The following is a 26,021-nucleotide window of genomic DNA, read 5'->3' on the forward strand; positions in this document are numbered from 1 at the left end:
GAAATATGCACAATATTTTTTTTCCCATCATTAGTCATTAATATCAGTCATAAAATAGACCACAAAACAATCATGGAACCACACACCAAATAATATCCTAAGACTGATTGTTAGTATTCACTATCAAGATGAATATTTTTAAAAATCTTACATTTTGTATGAAACATTCATGATGGATAGATTAAGCATATAATTTGATAGAAGTTAGGATTTTTTTCATACCTGTTCAAAGAGCATTCTATTGACGTATATAGTATTTTCATGTTTGGCCATCTGACGAGCTAGGAATGTGAAGAGACAGCCAACCTGAGCAGGCTAACAAGCCCAGACAAAAAAAAACATAAAAAGTAGAAAATACATGGATGCCACATAGAATTTATAGAAATAACACATTCAAAATATGCTTTTTATTTCTATTGAAAACAAAATAATGAAAAAGTAGGAATCCCTAGTTTTCCCTAAAAATGGCATCCTTTTACTTGAGAGATTTTATCAAATTCAATTGACATCAATAAAATCTGTACATAAGTAACTAAAAGTCTAGGAAAAACAATTTATTCAAGGCATTGAAGCAAATGAATCTCAGGATTAAATTACATCTTAATCATCAATTATCAACTTTTCAATGGTTGCATCTCAAAATCATAGTATAAGCAAAATAATACTCAATGCACTACTACTACTTGAATAGAAAACAACGCACAATTATTAACATATGGTCGGTGAAAAGAGGTCTTTGACACATTTAGTAAATAGCTAGTAATCACAGACTTCATCTGAACTATCTATAGTTCTTTTAATTGGATAACCTAGCTAACACTCAATATAAATACCTATTCTAAGCAACCACTGACCATAGTCATTCTGTCTTACTTTACTCACCGAAAAGCCAACGCTTTCTACCATGACTTGCAGAAGAATGTCTACTATCCTTTGTCGAGATTGCATTGAACTGGAAAATGGAAACGACAACATGAGGTTATTGAGATTCCAATTCATTATCAATATTTGTTCTTCTTTTTTTATCGTCTCACTTACAATGTTCTATCAAAGAAACCTCATGAATCTCTATATTACTGTAAACATATGGTAATTTCACAATGATAACAGGAGAACTTAATAATGATTGTATGCACCTCAGCTGCACAAAAAAAATTGCTTATGTGTTGGCAAACACAAATGTTGGTTCTGAAATCGTGCATTGCCCATTAAATTTTTTTCTTTTTACCACACACAGTCCTCCGGAATATCATAAATATACATGTAACACAATCACGTAGGTCATACATGTAGGAAAAAGCACCCCCTCCCTCCTTTACAAACAAAGGGGAAGACAATCTCACAATTCACATTGTTTAATAGTACTCTGATTTTGACTATGCAAGTAAAATACAGAGCCTATAAAAAAAAAGTCTACACTTTGAACAACTTTTTCTCACATATGAGAGCAAATTTAATACTAGATGTCAAACTCCTATTTTACTCCAATTTACTTTATTTTACAAACTAATCAATCCAAGAAAGCATCCCAAATTTTCGCTTTAAGTAGAAATCAGATACCAGCCATGTCAGAATGGTCCAACGGATAAGCATAGGGGTCGGTCATACATGCTTCAATTCAATTCAATTAAAAAATGTCTTTATTGATAATCAAACATGTTAACAATTACACATGCAAAAACAGCTTGAGCTGGAAAAATCATGTTTACAAGATGGTGTTGGCACAATCAAAACCGTAGTAAAATGCATTAAAAGGGCTACACATGTAATTCATTGAATTGCCAGTCTTTATTTCTTACTTAGCTTCTTGAGGTGCGTCAAACTCTGGTTCCTCAAACGCTAGGGACAGGACATTGAGGAACTCCCTGGTGTCAAAGGTCAGGAGAGTTCGAAGGTTAGGGTAAGTTGGTTCATCGGGGGATGGGTCTTTTGTATGAAGTGCTGTCAGACATTTCCAAACCTGCAGTAATCAACAATAACACGTAAAATTCCACTTGAACAGTAAGGAGATCAGAAGAAGAAGGTATCATAATTTATAGTGGTTATTTCTTTGGCCTCAAATAAACAATCTCTCAGAATTTTTACTGTTACAAGAAAGTAATATTGATACATTGCCTACCAGAGCAAGGGGAGGGGGGGGGGTTCCTGTGCATTTCAGGGGCCCGTTGCATAAAACTTTTTACCCGAGAAAACTCAGGTTGTTTTTACCAGAGTTTTTGCCCTGTGTTAAAGTCAATGGCAGAAATCAGACTAACCTTAGTTTTCAGTTTTTACCAGAGTTTTCTCGGGTAAAAAGTTTTATGCAACAGGCCCCAGGTCTATGAGATTTACAAAATTTAGAAGTCATCGGTGTAAAAGACAAACAAAATATTTCTTACCCCCTGCTTGACATCTTGGACTAGGTGTGTTGGTATATCCCCCATAGGGTATGCCCTGCCTGCAAGGCAACAACTGAAAGAAGAAGAAAAAAACATAAAAAGAGTGTTATAGAAAACCCCAAATTAGAATATCAATGGTAGGATAGTCAACTCCATTTCACTCATTCTTTCATAATATTTTTTAAAAAAGTTTAACTCTTACCTGATATACACAAGCAGCTTGTTTCCCAGTCTTATTTGGTTGTCTGGGGAAGGGGGAAAAAAGAAAGGAAAAGAAATTATCCATAATAAATATTTTTATGTAAATATAAAGCAATCAATATCATTTGTGACACAGTGAGTATGGTGGATTAATTCAGAGGGTGGAATTAGTGTATTTTTTTAACAAATTCACTCCTCTAAAGTAGAGAATATGCATACATCGTGAACAACAGGAGTCAGGGGGAAAAAGATCTATCAACATTTTGTCAAGGGAGTCGAACAAACACATATTGCCAACCTGAATAAAAACATTTCAATATTTTAAAAGCTGAAAATCATTAATTTGGTAAGGAAATCAACATCTCCAAGGAGCTGCCATCTAAAAAACACATAAAACTGAAACTTTAGAAATCAATATTTTGAATGAAACCATTAATATTCTTCTCACTTTTCAGAACTAATTACTGAAAATCAGTACTATTTAACAGCTCTGAATGAAATGTAAGAAAGCTCAATGGGGATTACAAAAAAAATTGAATTAATATGTTGTGACAGCTACATGTACAATTCTGGATACATCACAAGAATAATCACAGGGAGTGGAGAGAGTGCATTCCAAAGCATATATGTTACATTAATGATCCATACCTGAGAGTTGACTGCTAGCTCTGACAGCAGCTCTAAGCAGCTGAAGAAGCTCTTCCAGAGGAGTTACGTAATCATTCATCCCTTTGTTGTAAACGTAGATGATGGCGTCATACAAACCGTAAGCCCAACAAAGTGATACAACCTTGTCAAGAAAAAACAAAACATCATTGACAAAGTCACATGAGTAAAACTCTAAATTGGCAGCAAAAATATTGTTTTTTTTTTTAATTTCAACTCTGAACTTCATGTGTTTTTTCAGGAAAAAACACATGACCACAGAAGATACATACATGATACATGTTACTATCTTTTGAAAAAATAATTCATCATTTCCACATAGAGACTGAACAGTTACATGAAAAAACAAGTGGAATTCCTCTGGCCGTCTCACCTGCATCACGCGGTTCAATATAGCAGCAGTGCTGACTTTGAAAACTACTCTAACTCGCACAAGATGTTCAGTGATACATGGTTACTCTTATGTCCACTTTTTATGAACTAGACCAATAAACTTACAGAGATATGATGGTTATTCAACAAAAAACCCAACATGGCCAAAGTTCATTGACCTTACATGACCTTTGACCTTGATCATGTGACCTGAAACTCGCACAGGATGTTCAGTGATACTTGATTACTCTTATGTACAAGTTTCATGAATCAGATCCATAAACTTTCAAAGTTATGATGGTAATTCAACAGATACACCCGATTCGGCCAAAGTTCATTGACCCTAAATGACCTTTGACCTTAATCATGAGACCTGAAACTTGCACAAAATGTTCAGTGTTGCTTGATTACTATTATGTCCAAGTTTCATGAATCAGATCCATAAATATTCAAAGTTATGATGGGAATTCAACAGATACCCCCAATTCGGCCAAAGTTCATTGACCCTAAATGACCTTTGACCTTGGTCATGTGACGTGAAACTCATGCAGGATGTTCAGTGATACTTGATTAACCTTATGTCCAAGTTTCATGAACTAGGTCCATATATTTTCTAAGTTATGATGACATTTCAAAAACTTAACCTCAGGTTAAGATTTTGATGTTGATTCCTCCAACATGGTCTAAGTTCATTGACCCTAAATGACCTTTGACCTTGGTCATGTGACATGAAACTCTGATAGGGTGTTCAGTAATACTTGATTGACCTAATGGCAAAGTTTCATGAACTAGGTCCATATACTTTCTAAGTGATGTCATTTCAAAAACTTAACCTCAGGTTAAGATTTGATGTTGACGCCGCCGCAGTCGGTAATGCGGCGCCTATAGTCTCACTCTGCTATGCAGGTGAGACAAAACACAGTTTCTGCACAGGGAATCATGGATTTTCAATATCATATATTAACTGGTACTACAGAAAGCTTCCATTAGCTCATTTCCTTCAATTGGCCATGCCATGAATTATATATGTCCTTGGACAGCCCATAGTTAAATGTTTGAGCATCTGCCAAATATCAGACTGGAGGAGATAGTCTTGTGCAACTCGGTCCTTATCAACTTACTTGATGAATATCTAAACTTGCAATGTCCATATGCACTATACAGGCCTCAACATTGGATATCAGCTCTTTCTCTCGATAGTGCTCAATGAAATCTTTCATGACCTCAGGGGTCACAGAGGTCAAACGGTCGTTGAGGATGTACGGCTCCAGGCACTCTAGGTACACGCCCTTGGCGATAATGTCATGTCTGAACTTCTCGTAGATTGATCCAAACAGAACGTCCCTATTAAAGGCAGAGAAACGAATAAAGTGTAACACATGAACACACCTACCTACAGTGGTTATTACTCTTACACCTTGTCAACCTGGATATCCTCAGAGTATCTTGTAGTCAGTAAACAGCTTAATAATATCAACAGGAAATCATGCAGAAGAATATCTGAATATCTATATCTTCAAACTGTGACTGTAATAGATCATTTGAAGATAAAATATTTGGTATAAATAGTTATTTATGACTCATCAAATAATCAATACAATACAGCTGCTACAGGTTTAACCTGTTATTCCGTAGTGGTGTGTAGCTATACAACCTGTGCTATGATGCATGCATTGCTGCTAACAAAGAAGGCCATTCTATTTTCTGTCGAGATGAAAATTGAATTCTTTTCTCATGAATTTCATTTTACACTACACTCTCACTGATATCACCTGCATCTTTATTTCTTGACCTTTCACCATACCTATATCTGAAGTGGGAGAGTCTGTGATTTAATGCATAACCGCATACTAGCGTAATTTCACAAAGTTACTAAATCATAGCTAAAATTACAGCAATAGTGAAGTGATATACCGAATTCGTAGCAAATTCAACATAACTCAAAATGGACATCCAGATTTATGACCAAGCATCTTTGACTTGCCTTCTATAGGTTATCATGGCAAATATATATAAGAAGTGTAAGAAAATAATGAAGATGTTTACTTACTTTCTCCCGAGCATCAGGCAATGTTCTACACAAACTGGTACAACTCTCTGTAAAATAAATTAGAAGGTGAGAGTATGGCTGATGAATGTTAATGATATTAACAATAACAAAAAATAAAAAAATAAAAGGGTAATCTATGCAAGTGTCAATTTTCTTAAAAGAAAGAAATAAATTAGAGAAGTAGAATGATGAAAATTGAAACAGAGGTCACTTTAGAAAGTTGTGAATTTTCAATAATTTGAATCAATACCAATAAAAAAAACTACATTTGCTAAAATAAATCCTTGAAATTCCCTCTTATTCAAAAGCTTTAATAAAACGGACCCATTTTGCAAGCAACTATAATGATATACATGTACATGTATTATTTATAACATAATTTGATTAATGAAGTGAGGGGAGAATCAATTTTTAGACAAATGATTATCAAGGAAACATTAATTGAGAGAGTTGTCATAAGCATTTTAATAATGTTTATGAGTACCATAGACTGCCATTTTCAGATTTAAAACAGTATTAGGCGTTTCACTTATCTGCTTTCACATTAATTTCATTACCGATGTTAGATTACCCTAGCGATTACAACTGATATAACAAGAAGACAAGTCTTACTTGAAAGTGTTCTTCTAGCAGGTGAATCGCTCCTCTCTCAGGTCCTTGCTTCATTGAGATCTCAACAAAATCAAATAAGATCTGAAGAATCTAAGAATAGCAAACAAAATAACATGAATTAATAGTCTACATAAATCAAAAGAGTAATACCACAGGAGCCTTTCGTGGAAATCTTTTTTTTAAATGGTCAGTGATTTTACTGCCTATATGTTATATAAGCTACTTAGATTCTGGCACCTGATTGGCTCAGAGAAATTTTGTGAGTGAAAAGGACTGACAAGATGCTCTATTAGACACTCTCCAGAAGTAAAATTTGGGATTGAATGGAAGAAGCAGACATGTCAACCGTTACTCTTTGAGAGTTTTTGTTACTCTTTTTGGCTATGAATATGCCAATAAGACTCCTAGAGAAATGCCCAAAAAGGCAACAGTTGCATACAACACAAAATCTCATGAGATGAAGCCCACTTAAAGAATTAAATGTACATTGAATGCAGAAAAATGAACTCAGAATGCAACTTAACACAACAAATGTGAACTCACAGGAAAGCATTTCACTTAAAAAAGTCACATAAATATGGTATGTGTGAATTTTATTTGAGAAACTATTAACCTTTAATTTTTTAAGTGGGGTGTTCCAGGTAATTTTCATGTTTTCTCATCAGGTTGTGCATACTGGTAATCAATAGTGGATGTACATATTTGTGAAATTTACTGTGCTCCCTTTAAAAATCAATACTCAGAAAATTAAAACAAGGATAATGCAATATGAGTGGCAGTGTTCACAATTTCAAGTTATGCAATACCACTTGCTTAACATTTTCACCTACAGACTTTATGCAGACTTGCTTCTATTGCTCTACATCCTCAAGAACCAAAATCATTCATTATGTAAGCTGCTGTTTCATCATCATTGTTCAATGTGATAAACAGATATATTTCTAATTTTAAAAACATTCTTATTTTTCATCTGAATCATGAAACTTTGTACAGTTTGAATATTAACACATACTCAGATGTAACAGTATGGAAATCATCTTAAGGTCTCTAAAGTTTAGTGTACAGTGAACAAATGATACATGTGTAATACTAGTAGTTTGTAGACATGATGAAAGTTTTAATTATGAGAGTAGATCTGTGTCTTTTTTACATAAAGGATATATTATGGTTTTTTTTATGGAAAGTGTCAAATTTGATACATGGATGTGATTTTAGAGTCTAATTTGTGCGTTCTCTCAGACTTGTTGCATGAAAAATATAAGTAAATTCTTGCTTACGAACACAAGTAGAGTCATTTCACATATTTTTTCACCAATCTGACTACAATAGGCTGGCGATTGTTACAAATATGAAAATGTTATCAAAAATTGTTAATGTTTTGCAAGATATCAACTGACATTTAGTACCCTCCCCTTCAGTGATGATTGGTAACCTAGTCAAATGTTCCCCAGGGAATGGATGTCTTCATTGTGAGCTGACAAACCAAGAAAACTTGACCAGGGTAAGATGGTTTTTCAAAATGCTACTTGTATGTTACACTCAATTTTACAACTTTATGCATGGCTGGGACATGCTGTTTGGTGCTTAATTAGATTCTCACATCTCTTCACTCTCATAAGGTAAAGTTGAAATCTGATCTCTGCATGTACAAATTCTTGTTGTTAACAAACATCTTAATGGAACACCTACATATGTTAAGATTTTATTAGGATAATAAAAAATATACTCCCACTACACTTTAAACACAGGTTTACCCAATATTGGGTAAAATGGGAACATACATGTTGGTTGGTTACCCAATATTTTGTAACTTTTATGCAATGTTGCATTGAAATAGCCAAATATGGGGTTTAAAAAATACCCAGCAAACATGCATGTTCCCTTTCTACCCAATGTTAGGTAAAATTTTACTCATTGTTTTTATAGTGTACGCTTGAAGAGGGAGGCATATTGAGGTATCTCATTCAGCACAAGAACCTATCACCAGTTGTGTGCAAAGTGATTTGAAACATACAGCTTCATGAAACAGCTGCTAGATAAAACATTACTATCTTTAAGAGCAAATTTGGAAAGTACCTTGTCAGCAACTGCTGCCTGTCTGTGGGGTTGCTTCTTTACAAGACCTGAAGAAATAAAAGAATTAGGAGAAGCTTAACATTTAGTAGAGAATATACTTCACTAGAATACATTGGAATATAAAGAACTGTTAAAACATGTGTCAGTTTGAAGGTTCTCTTTGATCTGGGATGGAGGGTAATTTCGAAAGATTGTATCAAATTGTAATATTTGATTGTTCAACATCATATTGATATCCACCGTAGTCTTTGCCATAAAAGATCATAGTCAAGATTACAAGATTTAAACAGCCTACAAAAATGTCTATGTACAGTGAACTTTTTTTTCTTCAAAGGCAAGAAGTCCTGTTAATTAAGTTTGTTGATCACCTGTAAATTAAGCAAAAATAGGATTCAGCTTGAAATAGCAAATACATACAGTAGGATAAGCAAAGCAGATGGAATCACTGCTTTCAAGCTTAAAATCAACTAATTCATTCCTTCCTCTATACCGTATACTACATGAAATAAACAAACTTGCCATCATGCATATGTATTTCTCATCATCAATGAACAATCATTATATGTAAATCTTCTTATTCAATGTAACCTTTCTTTGTTTCTTTTTATAATTGTTATGTAAATCTTACCTATCACTGCCTTTGCTTTGCCATTATAAAAGGAGCTGGCAAGCTGGAGGGAGTCCTTGTACTTGCCAGCCTTCAACAAAACTTCCAGTCGCTGTGAAATTGAATAATAATGATACAAATTACATCAAAAAGCCGCACAAAAATATGCGCCAGTTATAATGTATGCCATTGAAGCATGCATTCTAATTAATCACTCTCTATCAATATTTGAATAAAAAGTACTTGTCTTATTGAAGAAAAGGAGTGTAATAGATAAGGATATGATATCATACCATAAAGTGGTTAAACAAACTGCAGCTTTAATGATACATCAACATCCCAAATCTGCAATAACAATACTTATAAAACTACTACAAATATTTCACAAAGAAAAATAAGACTGAACACTAAATCAAAGAAGGATACACTACTTTATAATCACCATGAAATTATTCAGTAAATATGTCCAATATAAATAACGACTTTTTGAATTGTCCTACAGAGATTTTTGTTCGACTTTCATACAAAGGAGTAATATTGAGGAATAAGCGTACCTGCTGCCATGTCCTGAGGTTCATTACATGAAGAGACTGTATCAAACAAGACAATGGAAAATACTTGAATATCACAAACAACATCAGCAACAAATACACATCAAATCAGCACAACCAACATCTAAGACAAAGATATCTTGTTTTACTCATCAGTTATCAGAAAATTCCATTTGCTCCTTTATTTTCTATTTAGTTTCTAATCTATTCCTCTTTATTTTCCTTAGCTTTACAAAAATGGACCATATCAGTTATTATTTCAACTACTTTCTCATTTATATTTGTCACCTTTGAACCTACCACAACCGAAATCAAAATGAAAGATGTGTATCTTAACATAAACAAGGTGTTTCATAATCTAAACACACTGACACCTATTCTGATACCTGGTTGAACTTAACCTGGCTCTACTCTTATGGTTAAATGATTAGGAATCTATTAAACATATACATATAATTCCAAGACAATGTTTGATCATGTTATCTGCAAGCCATTGATTTGATATTTTGAGTGCCAATGAAGTTGATGAATCAAATAACTATCGCTCTGACACATCTGGGGAGCGTTTTATGAAAGGTCTTGTCAAATATTTTATGTGCAAATCCCATTTCATCCAACAGTTACCATAGTAACAGAGCTTCTCAGCCAATCAAATTCAAGAAAAGTTGTCAGATACGACATCTTGTCGGATGAACATGTTGATGAAACACTCCCCAGGTCACCCATAGTCAACAGTCAATTATAAAAAATAGAACAAATTTCAAATTCAACCCAAGTTCAGAATAGAGGACTCCTTCTAATCAGGACAAATTTCAATAATCTAATCACAAATAAATAAAGCTAATAAACAAAGCTAAGGAACTTCAATACAAAATGTTCATTAAAATAAAATGTTGGCATTATACCTTTGTACCAAGTATAATTAGCTGTCCCTTGTTGGTGGCAATAGATTGGTAGCATGCCCTTTCCCCTGCAAGTGCCTGTAATTATAATACACATATTACATATATTGTCAAACCAAATATTTCTAATTTTCAATCAAGAAAACACATAATATCCCTTCTATTCAGCTATCTAAACTCCAGAATAGAACATTGACACTAAGAGAGCAAGAACACCTAAATGTCATACATATTAGTGCTGGAATTGGAACAATAGTCATTTTATATAGATACAGAAACTCAGCAGTATCATAGGCAATCCCTTAATATTCCTTTACTGTAATATTCAGATTTCATGGAAAATTTTTAAGCAGATCAAGAAGACCTTTCTCATTCAGTAACAAGTTGATTGAGGATATAGTAATAAATTCAGACAAAATCTATAATATTGATAAATTGAATACTGGTAAAAAAATTGCAGCTTTGGCATCACTTACAGCAAATCCTAAATGATCTCTTGACAATGTTTTTTATTCATAGATTACAATTACCAAATGTTCTTTCATCATTGCTTTGCTGACTTTACTTATCACAACCTCTAAAATAACAACAACAACAAAAAAACAAAACTCCATTTTGACCTTGTGCCAATATTGTTGAATCTAAAATCAGAGAATTTAAAATATCACCCAACACAAGTATCTTCAACCATTATATTGCTGCCATACTATCCCCAACGCTCCAGTGACTACAAACTGCAAGGTGATATCTTACCAATGCTTTGCTGACGTTGCCTCCTGTGGCAAGGCTCTTGAAGTGACTGCTACCATAAACTAGCTCAACATCTCCAAGATCAATGACCTCCAGCTCTTCTTCTGACTTGACATCGATGACATGGAGCTTCTCCGTTGTATCCACCGTCACTAGAGTCTTTGCATTCATCCACTAGAAATTATAATACTTAAATATTCACCCAATATGCATACAGCTGTTTGGATGACAAGATCTAGTATCCCAGATTTCTGGAGTGATCACTTTACCTTGCACGACTACATGTATATGATTTAAAGTCATGACCCAATCCAAAGTCTCTATTGTACTCAAATAAAATGATGAAACAATGTTTCATGCTAAAGGGAAGACTATCTGAGGAACGCATTGTTATGTCAACCATATTTTTCTCTTCACTCTACGAAAAATTTCATTTTCTTAAGATATAAAACATTTTAGTGCCCATGCAGAATATAAACATATAATTGTACAGCTTATTGAATACACAATGTGATTACATTTCATATCGATATTTTTGGGGTAAACATCGAAAAGAAAAATGCCCGTGTGAAATTGCAATGAACATATAAATTGACCTAGTAATATTTATCTTCAGGCTCCTATTCCTTTTACTTTCTGTTAAATGCACATCATTTACTTTCTTTTTTTTTCTTCAAAAGCATTCGTGAATAAGTTAAATATTCATCCGTGTTGAATTGCTCCATTCACTGGAAAACTGCAAGCCTAAAGTTGCAGCAAGAGCAAAGTCAGATTATGAATGGACTATTAGTGATAGTTTCCAGCAGTTTTATCAACATGACACTGTCTTGACAAATTCTGAAAAAGAAAATGTCTTTCTCAAGAGGGATGCCATTTCTCTTATTTTGATTTTTTTTACATATGAATAGAACTCTGCTGAACTATATCTTACCTGTACATTGAGAAGACTATACGGGAGAATTATGCTCTGGAGAGGGGCAAACTTAACCTTGTTACCATCTTCTTGATATAGCACCTACACAAAAAAGAAAAGATTCAGAAATTGAATTGATAAGTGATAAGATCGTACATCTGAGCATTTCCAAAATATAATCAACCCTTTGGTACACCATGGCCCCATCATACAAAGAGAAATGATTGATCCAATCAACCACAACTATGGAAAGCCAGCAACGTCATCATCTAAAAAGCATGTTTGTTCCATTATGTTGAATATTCACACCTTCATAGTTTTCTTGAAAATTCAGTGTGATCTTCTTGGTTTACACAGGACATTGGGCACAATTTCTGTGAGAAAAATTATGAAAGTGATGGATTTCCATACAGTCGATGTTGATTGGATCAATCGTAACTCTTTGTAAGACGGAGCCCTGGTCCCATGTTTCTCCATTGTAACTCAATTGAACTACTAAACTGCATTTCAAATACGAACTACAAAACAGACAAATCATTTTAGGAAAAAACAATTTGTAGGGGATTGGATAGAACTGTCCATTTGTATCTGGCAATTTTCATAAAACAAAATTACTTGGTTTAATCTACCTACACAGGGTTGACAACATGGGAAGTCTCATGCATAATACTGTAAGACACCTCCATTAGGGTCTCTCTAATGCCCTGATATCTCTTTCTCATCCATGTATCACAGCCTACTAGTATCCTAATAGACATCATACACAATACCTGTGATCTCACGCCGAGTAACAGCAAATCTCACACATAGCCATTCTTTGAACTTGGCATCTCTGGGGTTACAAAATCCTGAGCATTATGAAAGCATACGACTCGAGCACAAACAATTTCAATCACCAGAAAATTAAAAAAGTAATGCATACTCTGTGTTTTATAAAGTTGAATTCCTTTCTATTCGAGGTATTTTATGAAAATCATTTTGACCTTTCCTCAAGTGGATGACAATCAAACAATTATTTTAAAAAAGAAGAGACAAAAGGAAATAATATTCTCTAACCAACCTGATAGAAGTTGATGGTATTTGTTCGAGCACAGGCAAGGACAGGGTCAACGACCTTAGCAGTGTCAGTGACCTGGATAATGACAAACTGCCAGGCAAGGAGGGGCAAAGTTGAAGGGTCACCCTGAAATAAAAGAAAGACAGTTCGCACTTTTATACTTTCACAGATGTATTAAACTTCTATCATAATCATGTGGCATCCAAGTCAAGAAGGAAACATGATTGAAAGAAAAGTGATAAATGTAATGCCTAAGATCAAGAAATCTGAACAGAAAAAAGGAACACATGATAAATGTTTTTAGAAATCCAAATCAAATCCTGACAAAAATATTCCAGAAAGCAGAATATGACATAATTCCTTGATTGACCGACTGACTATTCAATAGAAATTGTCATTTAAATACATGTATCACCTAATTTTCCATCCTATTTATAGACAATGCCCTTTGAACATTTTGAACTTACTCTGAGTTGCTTTGTAAACATTACAGTTAACCTAGGTCTCAGTCCAACAATGAACACCTGAAACAAATAAAAGGAAAAGTTATATCAACTTTACACATATACACTCAATGATACATGTATGCAATATGAAGACAGCATACATTGTAGATTACACCTTGAGAATTCATTCAAGGAACTATGACAAATACAAGTGCTGAAAGTTTTAGTCAAGTCACATCCAACTGCCAAATTCAAGTAGTTGCAAAAGCCCATGATTTTGAGATTCCTTTTTTTATCAAGGAAAATGGTAACAAAATGATCATAGAATAAGCAAAATAGTGTGTGAAACTATGAAAGCTGATTGATAAACAAGCAGTTTAAAAAAACACTTGAAAATCACCAAGAAAAATAAGAACAAGTCAATGTGGGCACATCCCATATTACACCATGTAATGTTGTATCTACTGTACTTTGACCAAAATCATTTAATATTTCTTTTGTAATTAATATAACTGGAACTTATTCTCAAGAAACTATCTTTATAAACAACTAAACCGAACGAAAAAGAAAAAGTTTTGTTTTACCTTAGAGAGAGTAGCCATGGCAAGAAGTGAGAAATCTTTGAGTGGATGACTTGTTATAGTGGTATCCATTCTGAGTGGGGCCAGGGTACACACCTCACCTCGGCTAAAAAATGCAGAAGAAATAAATCAAACTTAATTCAATGTATTTACATACTTACTCAAGAGCTTCATGGTTTGGGGTATTTTGGCATTTGAAAATATTCAAGTAATTTTTAAAATTGTCTTTTTAATTTTCTGTGCAATAAAAAGACTTTGTCCGCTGCAATGACTATATGGCTTGTATGGTAATGAAGATGAACTTGGCTTAATCAAACATGAAGCGTGAAAATTGACATGAATCTGAGAAAAACTTTACCTTCCTGAAAACAGGCACCTTGACTCACATGTTCTCATGCCCATAACTCTCCTGTAAGAAAGGACAGAAAATTCTCAATAGTAACTCAAAAAGTTGAAATGATAAACAAATTAGCATTCATGCCTTAAAAAAATGTGTCCTGTTATATCATAATATGAAATCAATATCTACGTTGTAACCCTCTTTTTTACACCTGTTTTATTTGTCACTTATACATCAATGGGACCAATATTGGCTCTATTTATGTTCATCTATTTTTCAATTTGCCAAACAGGTCTAATTGTATTCAAGTATCATTTGTACTAGTGTGAATAACATTTTTTCCCCTTATTCATATGATTTCATCCAAAAGTACCAAAGTGTATATTAGATGTACATATATATGCCATTGTATTGTCAGAGATGAAATGAACAATGAATTTAACAGATTGGAACAATTTGTACATTGTGTATGCTCAAGCATATTTTTAATTTTTCAGATTACATTCAATAAATCACACATATTTTGGGTTTTATTAAAAACTATTAAAAATTATTCACAGGTAGGTAGTGCAGTTAACAGATGAGGATATCATGAAGAAATTTATTACTGATGTTTTCTATAACACCTGTTACAAGCTACTAAAATACTCGCATCTGATTGGCTGAGAGCAAATTTGTCTGAGGAAAATCTATAACGAGATGTTTCATGAAACTCTCCACAGATTACTTACTTCATGCTGAGCTCAAAGACAGATCCTCCCGAGTCACTACATATGGCTAAAGTTGGATCATCTGTGAACTGGTGGGAAGGAAGGGGGAGGAGTGGATTACAAAAGTGCATTTGATAACCATTCATGGTCAATATAATTTACCATTTATCATATTCCCTGACTTCCAATGGCCTTCCAGCATCTCATGACAGAATGCTTTAGTGACTGAATGTGTATTTGATTTTCATGTTCAATTTACATTGTGATCTATGAAATCTAACGTTTAAAAAAAATCATGATCAATCACTATGCTTTGCTTAATGACTCCTGAGCTAAAAATATCATTTGGCATATAAAGTCTTCAATAATTGCTATATTTGTTTTGGATATGGTTTCAGGTGCATAGATTGCCAAAAATTCAAATACAGAAATTGTTATTGTGGACTTGTTACAGAAGAAAAATTTATCCACTACAAAAGGTTCAGCTCTCTCACTTGAATATGAAGCACTGCAGAGCCGGGTGGGTGGGCGTCAGTGATCGTTCGTAACAACTTTCCCGAGGTCAAATCCCACATTGTCATCTACAAAGGTGAAGTAAACATATTTTGAATGTATTAGAGTCAATATTAATAAATAATGTGGTCAAGAGTAGAAATAGGTCTTTCATTTCCCACCAAATGTGGGGGATAGTGTTTCACCAAAATTAAAATCATTGTTTTTTAATCTTAGCTGCCGAAACAAACTCTGGAGTATTTATACCACATCATCAGGGGGGTGTTTCACAAAGATTTAAATATGATGCAATCAATTGTCTAGTTGCGTGCAGTATAAAAGGCATGACAGCATTGGTCAGATCATGCCAAGAGGATGCGCACAACTGCATACTGATCAATAAGGTTGCTCATTGCATATCACGTACGCATTGGCATTCAAGTGCGACCTCATACTTGAATCTTTGCAAAACACACCCAAGAACTGCCAAATCCGTTAAGTACGGGACATGTCTATTTCAAATTTTTTTGTTTCAAACAATAATTATAAAGTTTGATTCATCCTATTGATGTTTCATCAATCTTAAAATCAATTTCAAAATTAATTGAAGTTGATGAAACAACACATGACTTGGTCTGCAGGCACAGACTATGATTGAAATTTTAATCAAAAAGTGGATTTTCAGACCTCATCTTTTCAAAAGAATTGGTTCACACAGAAAAGTATCAAAGACGGGAACTTTGAGAGTTTCCAGGAATAGTGCCTAAAATAATTACCTGTCCCTTTGCGAAGCCAGCCAATAATCTTGTACAATCATTGTTGATACTAAGAGCAGACACTGCTCCGTACTGAGCACCTACTGCTGTGCTACCTAAGCACCATCTTAAAACTTGCTTGGGATCTAGTAGAAACATGATACAAAGAAATAACTTAATGGCCAAGTTCAATAAATTTGTTCAAATTGAAGAAAAAAAGGCAAATCAATATTACTGAAAATATCACCAACAAACAGATGTAGAATAAGAAAAGTTGTAGCATTTGAAAGCTTTGCTTGTTTTTCACAAAAAACTTTGAAATTTACCATTGGTGGCTTGGCAAATAAGGATAAAACCACACATTGACTACTTCTATTGTCTACAAAATATGAAACATTTCTATCTTTTTCCTCCGACAAGATAAAACATTAAATGTTTTGAAGCAAATTTTGTTCAATAAAGATAAAGAATTTTATAAGTAGGGAACATGAAAGTCCATGACTTGTTGACAATTACAATTTTGTGTTTAAAGTGTTCAATTCCCAACATTTCATATACTAGAAAACCAGATAATGCCCACTAAGATAAGACACCATTGGAATCAAGAAAAAAAACAACCTTTCTGACATGACTCAGTCCTGTTTTGAACCTTCACTGGGCAATCACCTTGGCAACAAAAGAATTCTTCTCGTTGTAATGTACAACATGATTTACGAGTCCACGCTTCAATTCACTCAAACATTTCTTTAAGTTAGTTGATGACAATTTTTGACAACTGGGTTAATACCATAATGACTGATACTTTTCGTGACATATACAGACAAATATATGCTACAGTCACACTTGGTAAAAACCAACTCCAGGGCCCCATTTCATAAATAGCTGATAAGACCTTTCATTGGAAAAGCCAATCAAGAAGCAGTATTTTCACTGTTGTCATGGTAGTTGACATTCCAGCAAGCCTTGCTATCATAGCAACTTTTTATGAAATGGGACCCAAACCGCACCAATGGTCTGTCATTAGTAATGTATACAATAGCTTTTGTTGTCTAGAGTTTGGTTTGCCAGTGTGACTGAAGCAATCATTAAATACTGATCAAGAATTCTCTACATCAGAGCTACCAAGTCTCACGCATTATGCGCGAGACTCACGCATTATGCGCGAGACTCAAGCATTTTGGACTCTTGTTCATCCCCTCAAATCTCTGTCTCACGCAACTATCACAGCCTATCCCCATATACATTGTACAAAATGTCTGTGATCTCACTCAGATTCACAGAAAATCTCACGCATAGCTGGTCTTTGACCTTGGCATCTCTGCTACATACCAAATACAAGGATGAGACCATGTGATGTCCCTACAGCCATCTGGATAGAGATAGCAATGGCTGTGGGTTTGCCTGCATCTACACGATCCTGTATAAAACACAGATCATTAGGTATTCCTTTCCATATACAGACATGTTTCCTTCAAATATAGCAGTCCAGCAACCATGGGAAATTTCTAGATACCCGGTGGGTGTTTCATAAAGCTGTTCGTAAGATAAGAACGACTTTAAGAACGACTGGTGATCCTTTCTTTTGGTAAATGGTTTACAACATAGGCGATGGTTTAGCGCGTAAGAAAGGATCACCAGTCGTTCTTAAAGTCGCTCTTAACTTACGAAGAGCTTTATGAAACGGCCCCCTGGGGCCGTAACACAAAACTTAGCAATGACCATTGATTCCACTGACTACAATGTACAATCAATCGTGAAAATCAAGTGTATGATCAATCGCTAACCCTGGAATCAATACTATTTATTCCCTACAGGTTTGGATCAGGAGACAAATGCATATTATTATATGACCCAAAGTCAGGTATTCATATACTTCCTACATTTTCATTAAATTCTGCATAAAGATAAAGCAAAATTCATGAAATACTTAACATAATTATCCAAAACATGTTTTGTGTTTTTTAACTGATGTTGCTTTTATTGCATTTATTAGTCTTGGGAAGGGAGTTTACTTCAAGTCTCAAATTGCAACAATTAAATGCTCTCTCAATAACACATTAGAAGTTTGAAAAAAAAATGCAAAGTGAGATCAAGAAGATTCCTGTGAATAAGATTGTCTACACTTGATGAAAATTGACTATTTCTATAAGTAAACTTATAATAAAACCTTTCAAAGCATGTCCATCTCTTAATTTTGTAATGTTACCTGTGCAATAAGTAGAACAAGTAAAGTAGGGGGCCAAAGTATTCAAATGAAAACAAGGATAGAGCTGCCAACCTTTAAAAGTAAAAATTAGTACTGCGGTACCTCAAATTTCATCATTAGTAATATTGTACACTGTATGACTTATTTCCTGTAAAAATAGGATGTTGCATCATGCAACATACTTGCACATATGTAAATGATGCATATGATAAAATGATACAAATAAACAGACTACAAAAAAAAATCATAGAAGGGCTTACCATACATGTACTGTATTATTATGAAACAATGAAAATTTTTCTAAGATGTGTATGTATTGGACATGTTTAAAAATGACTACACATAGAGCAAGTACATATGGCAAAATTTCCTGTAACATATAATCAAGCCAGTGAGTAGCACTCACATTCATAATTTTTTAGTGATGAATTTGTAATTTTGAAAAGTGGTCTGAAATAAGAACTAACTGTAACAAGTAGTTATCAAACAAACCAATGCTAGGTCAGGCAAAGATGACAGTTCTCAATACTTACAGCTGCTGATGATACTTGGGATGCAATTCCTCTTAACATCACATGTCTCAGAATGGAACCATGTGCCTCATATTGGATATTCTTCTTCCTGCAGAAGGAAAAATGAAATGTATCAACAGCTTTAAGAACTTAATTATCAATTATATTCAAGACCTTCATTAAAATTTGCTATGATCATTTCATGCAGTCAGGTACTTGTATGATTCATTTTTTTTTGCCATTCACTAATTTTTCTTTACAAGTGCGTATCCAATGTTCTTATCCTCCGTCCCCTTTCTTTCCCTCTTTTTATAGTAAACAGAGATAAACATAGAGCTGATAAAGACCACTCGGAGCACATTTGATAATGCTGGGGGGAAACAGAGAAACAGTAACTTATTGAAATTGGGATTTCGAGAGAATTCAATAACATAGGGATAGCTTGGATGATGTTTACTACTGTATTCAACTTGTTTTCCTCAAGATATTGTCAATCAAGTCAAATAATCATGAAGATGGGTATATTTTTTGTTTCTCTTGAATGAAATTTCAATAACATTAAAAATAATCATACACTGAGCACGGCCGAAATAGCACGACTTACTGGTGAGTGGAGGGAGATTTATCAGGGGTTGCTGGTGTCTCAGATAAAGAGACACTGTCACTGTTGTCAGGGCCACCAGGAAAGAAGCTCAGCGAATGGTTATCAGGTTCAAATGATTCCTCAGGCTAACAAAAGAAGAGAGCAAAATTCAGAAACTTTTCGACAAGATGATAGAAAGAAAGGTGATTATTCAAAGCTCTCTATTCCTCGGGCCAGCGGCAGAGGGATGAGTGCTTTGGTCCAGGGAACCCGACTTCTTCAACTGACTGTTAAACCATATCGTGGATCTCACTACTTCTCCTGGCTGGATAACTTGTCAGGCTAGGAACACCTGTTAATTTGATCATAGCTATCAAATTATTACCAAATCAACAAATAAGCAAAGATTAATGGGAAAGTTAAAATCAATATGTGCAGTAAGAAACTGTAGGCTACAGAAAACATTGGTAGGTTTCTCCATGAACACTCTCAAGAACATTGGGATAACATATACAAATGTTTGAAAATTATTCACACATGTTTGTGCATCCTTTCTGTGCATGTTTCAAACACTGTGGATTTACATCGCAACGACTGCACAGCCAATTGATCAGCTGGATGTATCAGCTAATATGTGGCCTGCATTCTAACTGCAAATCTAATACATAAGAATATGAAGGCATACAATGGAAACAAGTGTAGTACACTCTTTTCGTTGTATCCAGAGCATACTTTTGTCTGCAATCTACAAAGTACGATGAATATAGCATAGATTTTGAATGCATGGAATAGAGACTTGTACCGGTATCTAGATTCCCAGACTTTGGCACTTTTCTTGTGCATTTACTACAAGAATGGTCCCAGTACTTTAAAAGCAAGTACTCAGAACCACTTTTGATTCATGTTTTTATCTTTTATCTCACAAATTTTGTTGAGAATTACATGGATTTTGAATAAAGTGTAGCTCTATTTATTTTTCAAATATGAACATAATACTTCCTGCATTGTAAGTGTACATTTCGAGCTAAACTTGAAAAATTAGATGACATTTACAAGAGTTTCTACAGAATAATGGAACTTATTTAACTCAACGTTTTGATCCTATAATTCTACCTGCCTTTCAATTAACCAATTCATAATAGTAAAAATCATATGGACTTCATTTCTAAATCGTTGAATAAATAATACAAATCTATTTACAGAATCAAAAGCAATTACCCACAAAGTATAGTTGAACAACCAGTGTGATAAGTGTTAAATCACTGAAAATTAAGACAAGAGATGAATGAAGATTATAGAGATCTAATCATTGGTGTGTTATAACATCACTAATTCAATTACTTACTGCATTAAGAATACTTTCAAGACTTGGAGTTGAATCTAATTCAGGAATGTCAAATTCACTGTCATCAATCTGCGAAGGAAAAAGCACAATTAAAGTAGTTGCAGTAAAATACTGATTTTGTGAGAAAGTCTGTAAAACCAAGGTTAAGTATTACTATAGCATCATCAATCTAGATCTGGTACAGTTACATAAACTGAACTTTGTGCAATCATAAAATCTAAGCTGAAAAACAATCACACTTAACTTAAGATCGCCAACACAGATAGGCACACATGGGACAGTGTATATTATATTGCTGGAATAAAGACCTGATGGAAGTGCCCGAATCCGCGCTTATTTTGCTTATTTCTCAACAATTACACAATTTCTTCCAGAATCCTTTGGCACATAATTTTTATTCATATAAACACTTGGGTGGTCATTATATTGGATTCTGTAAAAAATCATTTTGAGATCGTTACCACAACTGGCATTTATCTTTAATGACATAAGTTTGCAAAAGTCAGCCTCCATAAATGAAAAATATCAACATTTCAAACCAGTCCATGCAAAATTCATTATCTCATCTATGTAGGAATTTCTTTAAAGTCAACAAATTCCTATTAATCCTAAGAATTGTAATACAATGTATATGTATGCAAACAATACAAGTTATCTGTATTTGTGTCATTGAACCCACTGACTCAATAGTACGATAAGATTATTTCTTGAACTGCTGAAGTTTCCATGGTGAAAAGAAGATGTGTTGTGAGGTTCAAGGTACACCATGTTTCTTTCATGGGCAATTGCTTTCTTCATCTTCAGGAGAAAGACGGCAAGAACACACTTGTGGAAATGTCAAGTTTGCGTGGTCCTTTTCAGGACCAACAATTGTTGCCCAAGAAAGATACAAGATTATTTTTCCTGGAGGAACACTTTCACCAAAATTCCCCAGATAAGTTTGAGCTGCAAAAGGCTACAATCGATGGCACCATATTGGATCCTGAATTTGTAACAGTTTCAATTAGCTCATTATTTAAAATGACATAATGAGAGGCATTTCATACTTACTGTGACATCATCAAGAGTATAGTCGAGTATATCTGTAGCTGCTATTGCCGTTTCAACCTCATCACCAGAATCCTCCATGATGACAAACTTCTACAAAGGAGAAAAAATATTTTGCATTTGAGTGGTATTGGTGAAAGACTCATTTGGGAAGACATTTTTTAATCATCTGTTAGAATAGCTGTAGTATTTATGAACCAAATGTTCATTTCTATGTGCAGACCGCACATGCACAAAGACAATTGGCGATTATGGAGACAAGCAACACAAATAATCATGATATATTGCGACGGGTGAAGACGTCTATAAGGATGATGTCATTTAAGTTGGCAGAATTACAATACTACTACTGTTTTTTTCAATTAAGAGAGGTTTATCTCATTCCTGAGGAACTTTTCTCAAGCTGCAGTCTAAGGTATGAAATTTCTTAATTATCTTTTCTCCTCATAATGGAGTAATTAAAAAAAAAAATAGTCCATTTCTGTCAGGGATATTTGCTCCACTGAGACTTCATCTGGCTCATTGGCATCCCCTCTGTCAATAGACTGAATTCTCCCATAGAACCTTATTGATATCCCAATGTCCCCTAGAGTGAGACACGGTGGTTGCACTGCACTGTGAAAGTAGTGTCTAAATTTTTTACACTAAAACATAACCTAAAATTTTTTAGTTCTTATTATCTGCATGGGCTAGACTGACGAATAGGTCTATTCCCCCACGTTACGAGACACTTGTGTCCGTAACGTTGGAGAACAATAGAAAACAAGTTGGCGGCGTAAACATCGGGCAAGCCCCTCAATTTTTTTTCATGATATTTTCCTCCTCATTTTTTTGATGAACTCTTGTTTAAAAATAAAATTGGTAGAATTGTCGGAAATGAAGTTGTAATCCATGTACATGAATTAGGGCTAGATCTTTTAGAAGGAAAGTAGAAATCTCGGAAGTGAACGTTTCAGGTTTTGGGGCCCTATGTTAGTATGTGCAGATGAATGGAAGGAATACCTGGCTTCGTTGAGAATGAGAGTCTATTTAAAGCATATAATATGTCAGTAAATGATTTTTACTCTTTAGAACTAGAAGCCTCCTGGTTACCCCCCCCCCCCCCATCATACAGAGACTGAAGCTTTTGATCTCGATCTAAACTTAAAGTAAAGAGACCAAAGTAAAAAAAGACATGATGAAAATTGAAAGAAAAAAAACGACTGGCGAACCAACAACAAACGTCAAAGTCAATATGTGGGGCATATTGCCATAGTAATAGTAGACTGGTTTTTGCTCTTGCTCGTCGGGACTCTTGCCTAGGTTTACTTTATAGATATAAATAAACCTTGAAAGGTGGACAGCGTTTCCATGAACTATCTCGACACAGATTTCTTTTTTTTAAATCCTTAATAACAGTACTTACAAGCAATTCAGCTCTGTCCAAATTTTGCGAACCGGCAGACAACAGCAGCAGAGTCGGAGACTACGCCCCACAAATCTCCGGCCGGCCGGCCGGCCGCCAGCGCAGCGCAGCCAAACCACCGGCGCCAATTTTGAGCTCTACTACCGGTACGCGCGTTTCCGTTTTACACCCTGGCGAAGGCATTTTCGGAAAAGTAGCCAAAAAGCGACTAGTGAAGAGTCTACACACGTCGCTGGTTGCATGCAGCGTGCGACACAGGCGAGTCCACCAGAGCACAGAGTTCCTCGGCACTTCATATACAGAGAGAGCGGCAGTCAGGAGTGAAATCCGAACATGCTTTTGCAGTCGCGTTGTTTATGATAGTTTTTTTTTTCTAAAAAATAAATTATTAACTAAATGAATAGAATGACAGACAAAATCAAAATAAACAGATACTTATAATGGAAAGACAAATTGAAGTTTGATGGATTGATACACTTAGAAGCTGCCGAAAGATAGATATAGAAGACTGATAAATAGATAGAGACAAGATAGACAGATAGATAGAATAGAGAGAGAGAGAGAGGTGGATAGATAGATAGATAGAAAAGAGAGAAAGAGGGAGAGATGGATGGATAGATAAATAGAGAGGGGGAGAGACAGAGAGGTCGATATATAGAGGGAGAGGGGGAGAGAGAAAGAGAAAAAGAGAAGGGTAGATAGATAGATAGAGAGAGAGAGAGATGTTCGGTAGATAGAAATATGGACGGACAAAGAGAAAGAGAGAAAAAAGACAGACAGATGCTAGAGAGGGAGAGAGATAGAGAATTTGAGAGACAGATAGATGTTTTATAGAAAGATAAAGAATGAGAGAGACAGAGAAGATAGACAAATCAACAGATAGATAGATACATAGATAGATAGATATATAGATAGAGAGAAATAGAGAAAGACAGACAGATGGATAGATAGATAGATGAGAGATAGATAGATGTTAGATAGATAAAGAGGGAGAGAGACAAAGAATATTAACAAATTAACAGATAGATAAGTTAAAAAAATAGATAGATAAATAGATAGAGAGAATAAGAGAAAGACAGACAGATGGATAGATAGATAGATAGAGATATTAAATAGATAATTAAAGAATGAGAGAGACAGAGGAGATTATTAACAAATTAACAGATAGATAGATACTCTAGTTAAAAAATAGATAAATAGAGAGATTAAATAGAGAAAGACAGACAGATGGATAGAGAGATAGAGAATTTGTTAGATAAAGAATGAGAGAGACAGAGAAGGTTATTAGATAGATAGATACTGCAGTTACATAGATAGAGATAGAAGATATATAGACAGATAGAGAGAAATTTAGACAGACATCAGCAAATCGGCAAGGCAAATGATCAAGGCAAACATTCGTATTGAACCTGGAAAGTATAAGCTCAGCTGCATTTGCAAGTACGGTATGTTCTGCGCATATAAACTTCGGTGCGGACTTTGGATCGCGCGCCCAGCTGATCCATACAAAGTGAATCAGAAAAAAAACACACAACATAGGTAAGAATGTAAACAAACGTCGACGTAGACTCTTCACAAGTCGCTTTTTGGCTACTTTTCCGGAAAATGCCTTCGCCAGGGTGTAAAACGGAAACGCGCTACCGGTACATGCTCTCGCTCGCTCGATATTCAGTTACCACTCTCTAATCATGAGTCGTCAGTACTGTATTACTGAAATCAGAGGCGTCGATCCTGGGGGGGGGGGGGGGGGGTCGCCCCACCAATGAAAATATTGGGGGCAAACATATCGTTTAAACAGGTACTTTTTTCCTGTTTTCAGTTCAGTATACTAAAAAAAAATTCAGCTCGCGCTTCGCGCTCGCATAATTTGTTGGTGAGATATGTGTCTCTTTCGATCATGAGTCATATAATTTTTATATTACATGTATAGTGTGTGTGATGGTGTGTGTGTGTGAGTTTGTTTGTTTTGTGTGAACGAGCACCTTTGAAACCTTGAGCCATGATTTTGCCCCGGGATTTTGCGCCCCCCCCCCATCTGAAAAATGGATCGACACCCCTGCCCTGACTGAAATCATAATTTATATCACTGAACTGATTATGGTTCATACTCTGGGGTTTCCTTATATGAACATATTACATTAAAGGGGTGGTCCGGGCTGAAAACGTTCATAGCCTAGTAGATAGAGTAGAATTCACTGAGCAAAATGCCGAAAATTTCTTCAAAATCGGATAACTAATAACAAAGATATTGAGTTTTAAAGTTTAGCAATATTTTGTGAAAACAGTCAGCATGAATATTCATTAGGTGGGCTGATGATGTCACATCTCCACTTGTTCTTTTGTATTTTATTACATGAAAATAGGTTTATTCAAAATTTTTCCTCCAAGAACTAGAAAAAATGGACTGACAACTGATTTAGTGCATTAGATATTTATTGCTGCAACTTATTTTATTATAAGCGAG

At 34.7% G+C, this 26,021-nt stretch overlaps 1 protein-coding gene across 1 annotated transcript in view; it reads right to left on the minus strand.

The window, feature by feature from the left end:
* The window catches only part of LOC121425262 (vacuolar protein sorting-associated protein 8 homolog), a 47,926-nt gene extending 24,283 nt beyond the window's left edge, over positions 1-23,643 (minus strand). Inside the window, 28 exon segments of the mRNA XM_041621286.1 lie at positions 223-315; positions 883-952; positions 1,800-1,960; positions 2,379-2,451; positions 2,581-2,623; positions 3,228-3,369; positions 4,739-4,961; positions 5,668-5,714; positions 6,280-6,369; positions 8,356-8,402; positions 8,984-9,074; positions 9,517-9,552; positions 10,419-10,493; positions 11,169-11,339; positions 12,097-12,180; positions 13,139-13,261; positions 13,603-13,659; positions 14,166-14,268; positions 14,521-14,571; positions 15,234-15,301; positions 15,707-15,793; positions 16,481-16,605; positions 17,789-17,876; positions 19,199-19,286; positions 19,782-19,906; positions 21,106-21,174; positions 22,156-22,245; positions 23,558-23,643. Of these exon segments, the coding sequence (XP_041477220.1) occupies positions 223-315; positions 883-952; positions 1,800-1,960; positions 2,379-2,451; positions 2,581-2,623; positions 3,228-3,369; positions 4,739-4,961; positions 5,668-5,714; positions 6,280-6,369; positions 8,356-8,402; positions 8,984-9,074; positions 9,517-9,552; positions 10,419-10,493; positions 11,169-11,339; positions 12,097-12,180; positions 13,139-13,261; positions 13,603-13,659; positions 14,166-14,268; positions 14,521-14,571; positions 15,234-15,301; positions 15,707-15,793; positions 16,481-16,605; positions 17,789-17,876; positions 19,199-19,286; positions 19,782-19,906; positions 21,106-21,174; positions 22,156-22,233 (2,508 nt within the window). The 5' untranslated portion in view covers positions 22,234-22,245; positions 23,558-23,643.
* Between the last annotated feature and the right edge of the window lie 2,378 nt (positions 23,644-26,021).

The sequence above is a fragment of the Lytechinus variegatus genome, chromosome 1 (assembly GCF_018143015.1).
Source record: "Lytechinus variegatus isolate NC3 chromosome 1, Lvar_3.0, whole genome shotgun sequence".
Lineage (NCBI taxonomy): Eukaryota > Metazoa > Echinodermata > Echinoidea > Temnopleuroida > Toxopneustidae > Lytechinus > Lytechinus variegatus.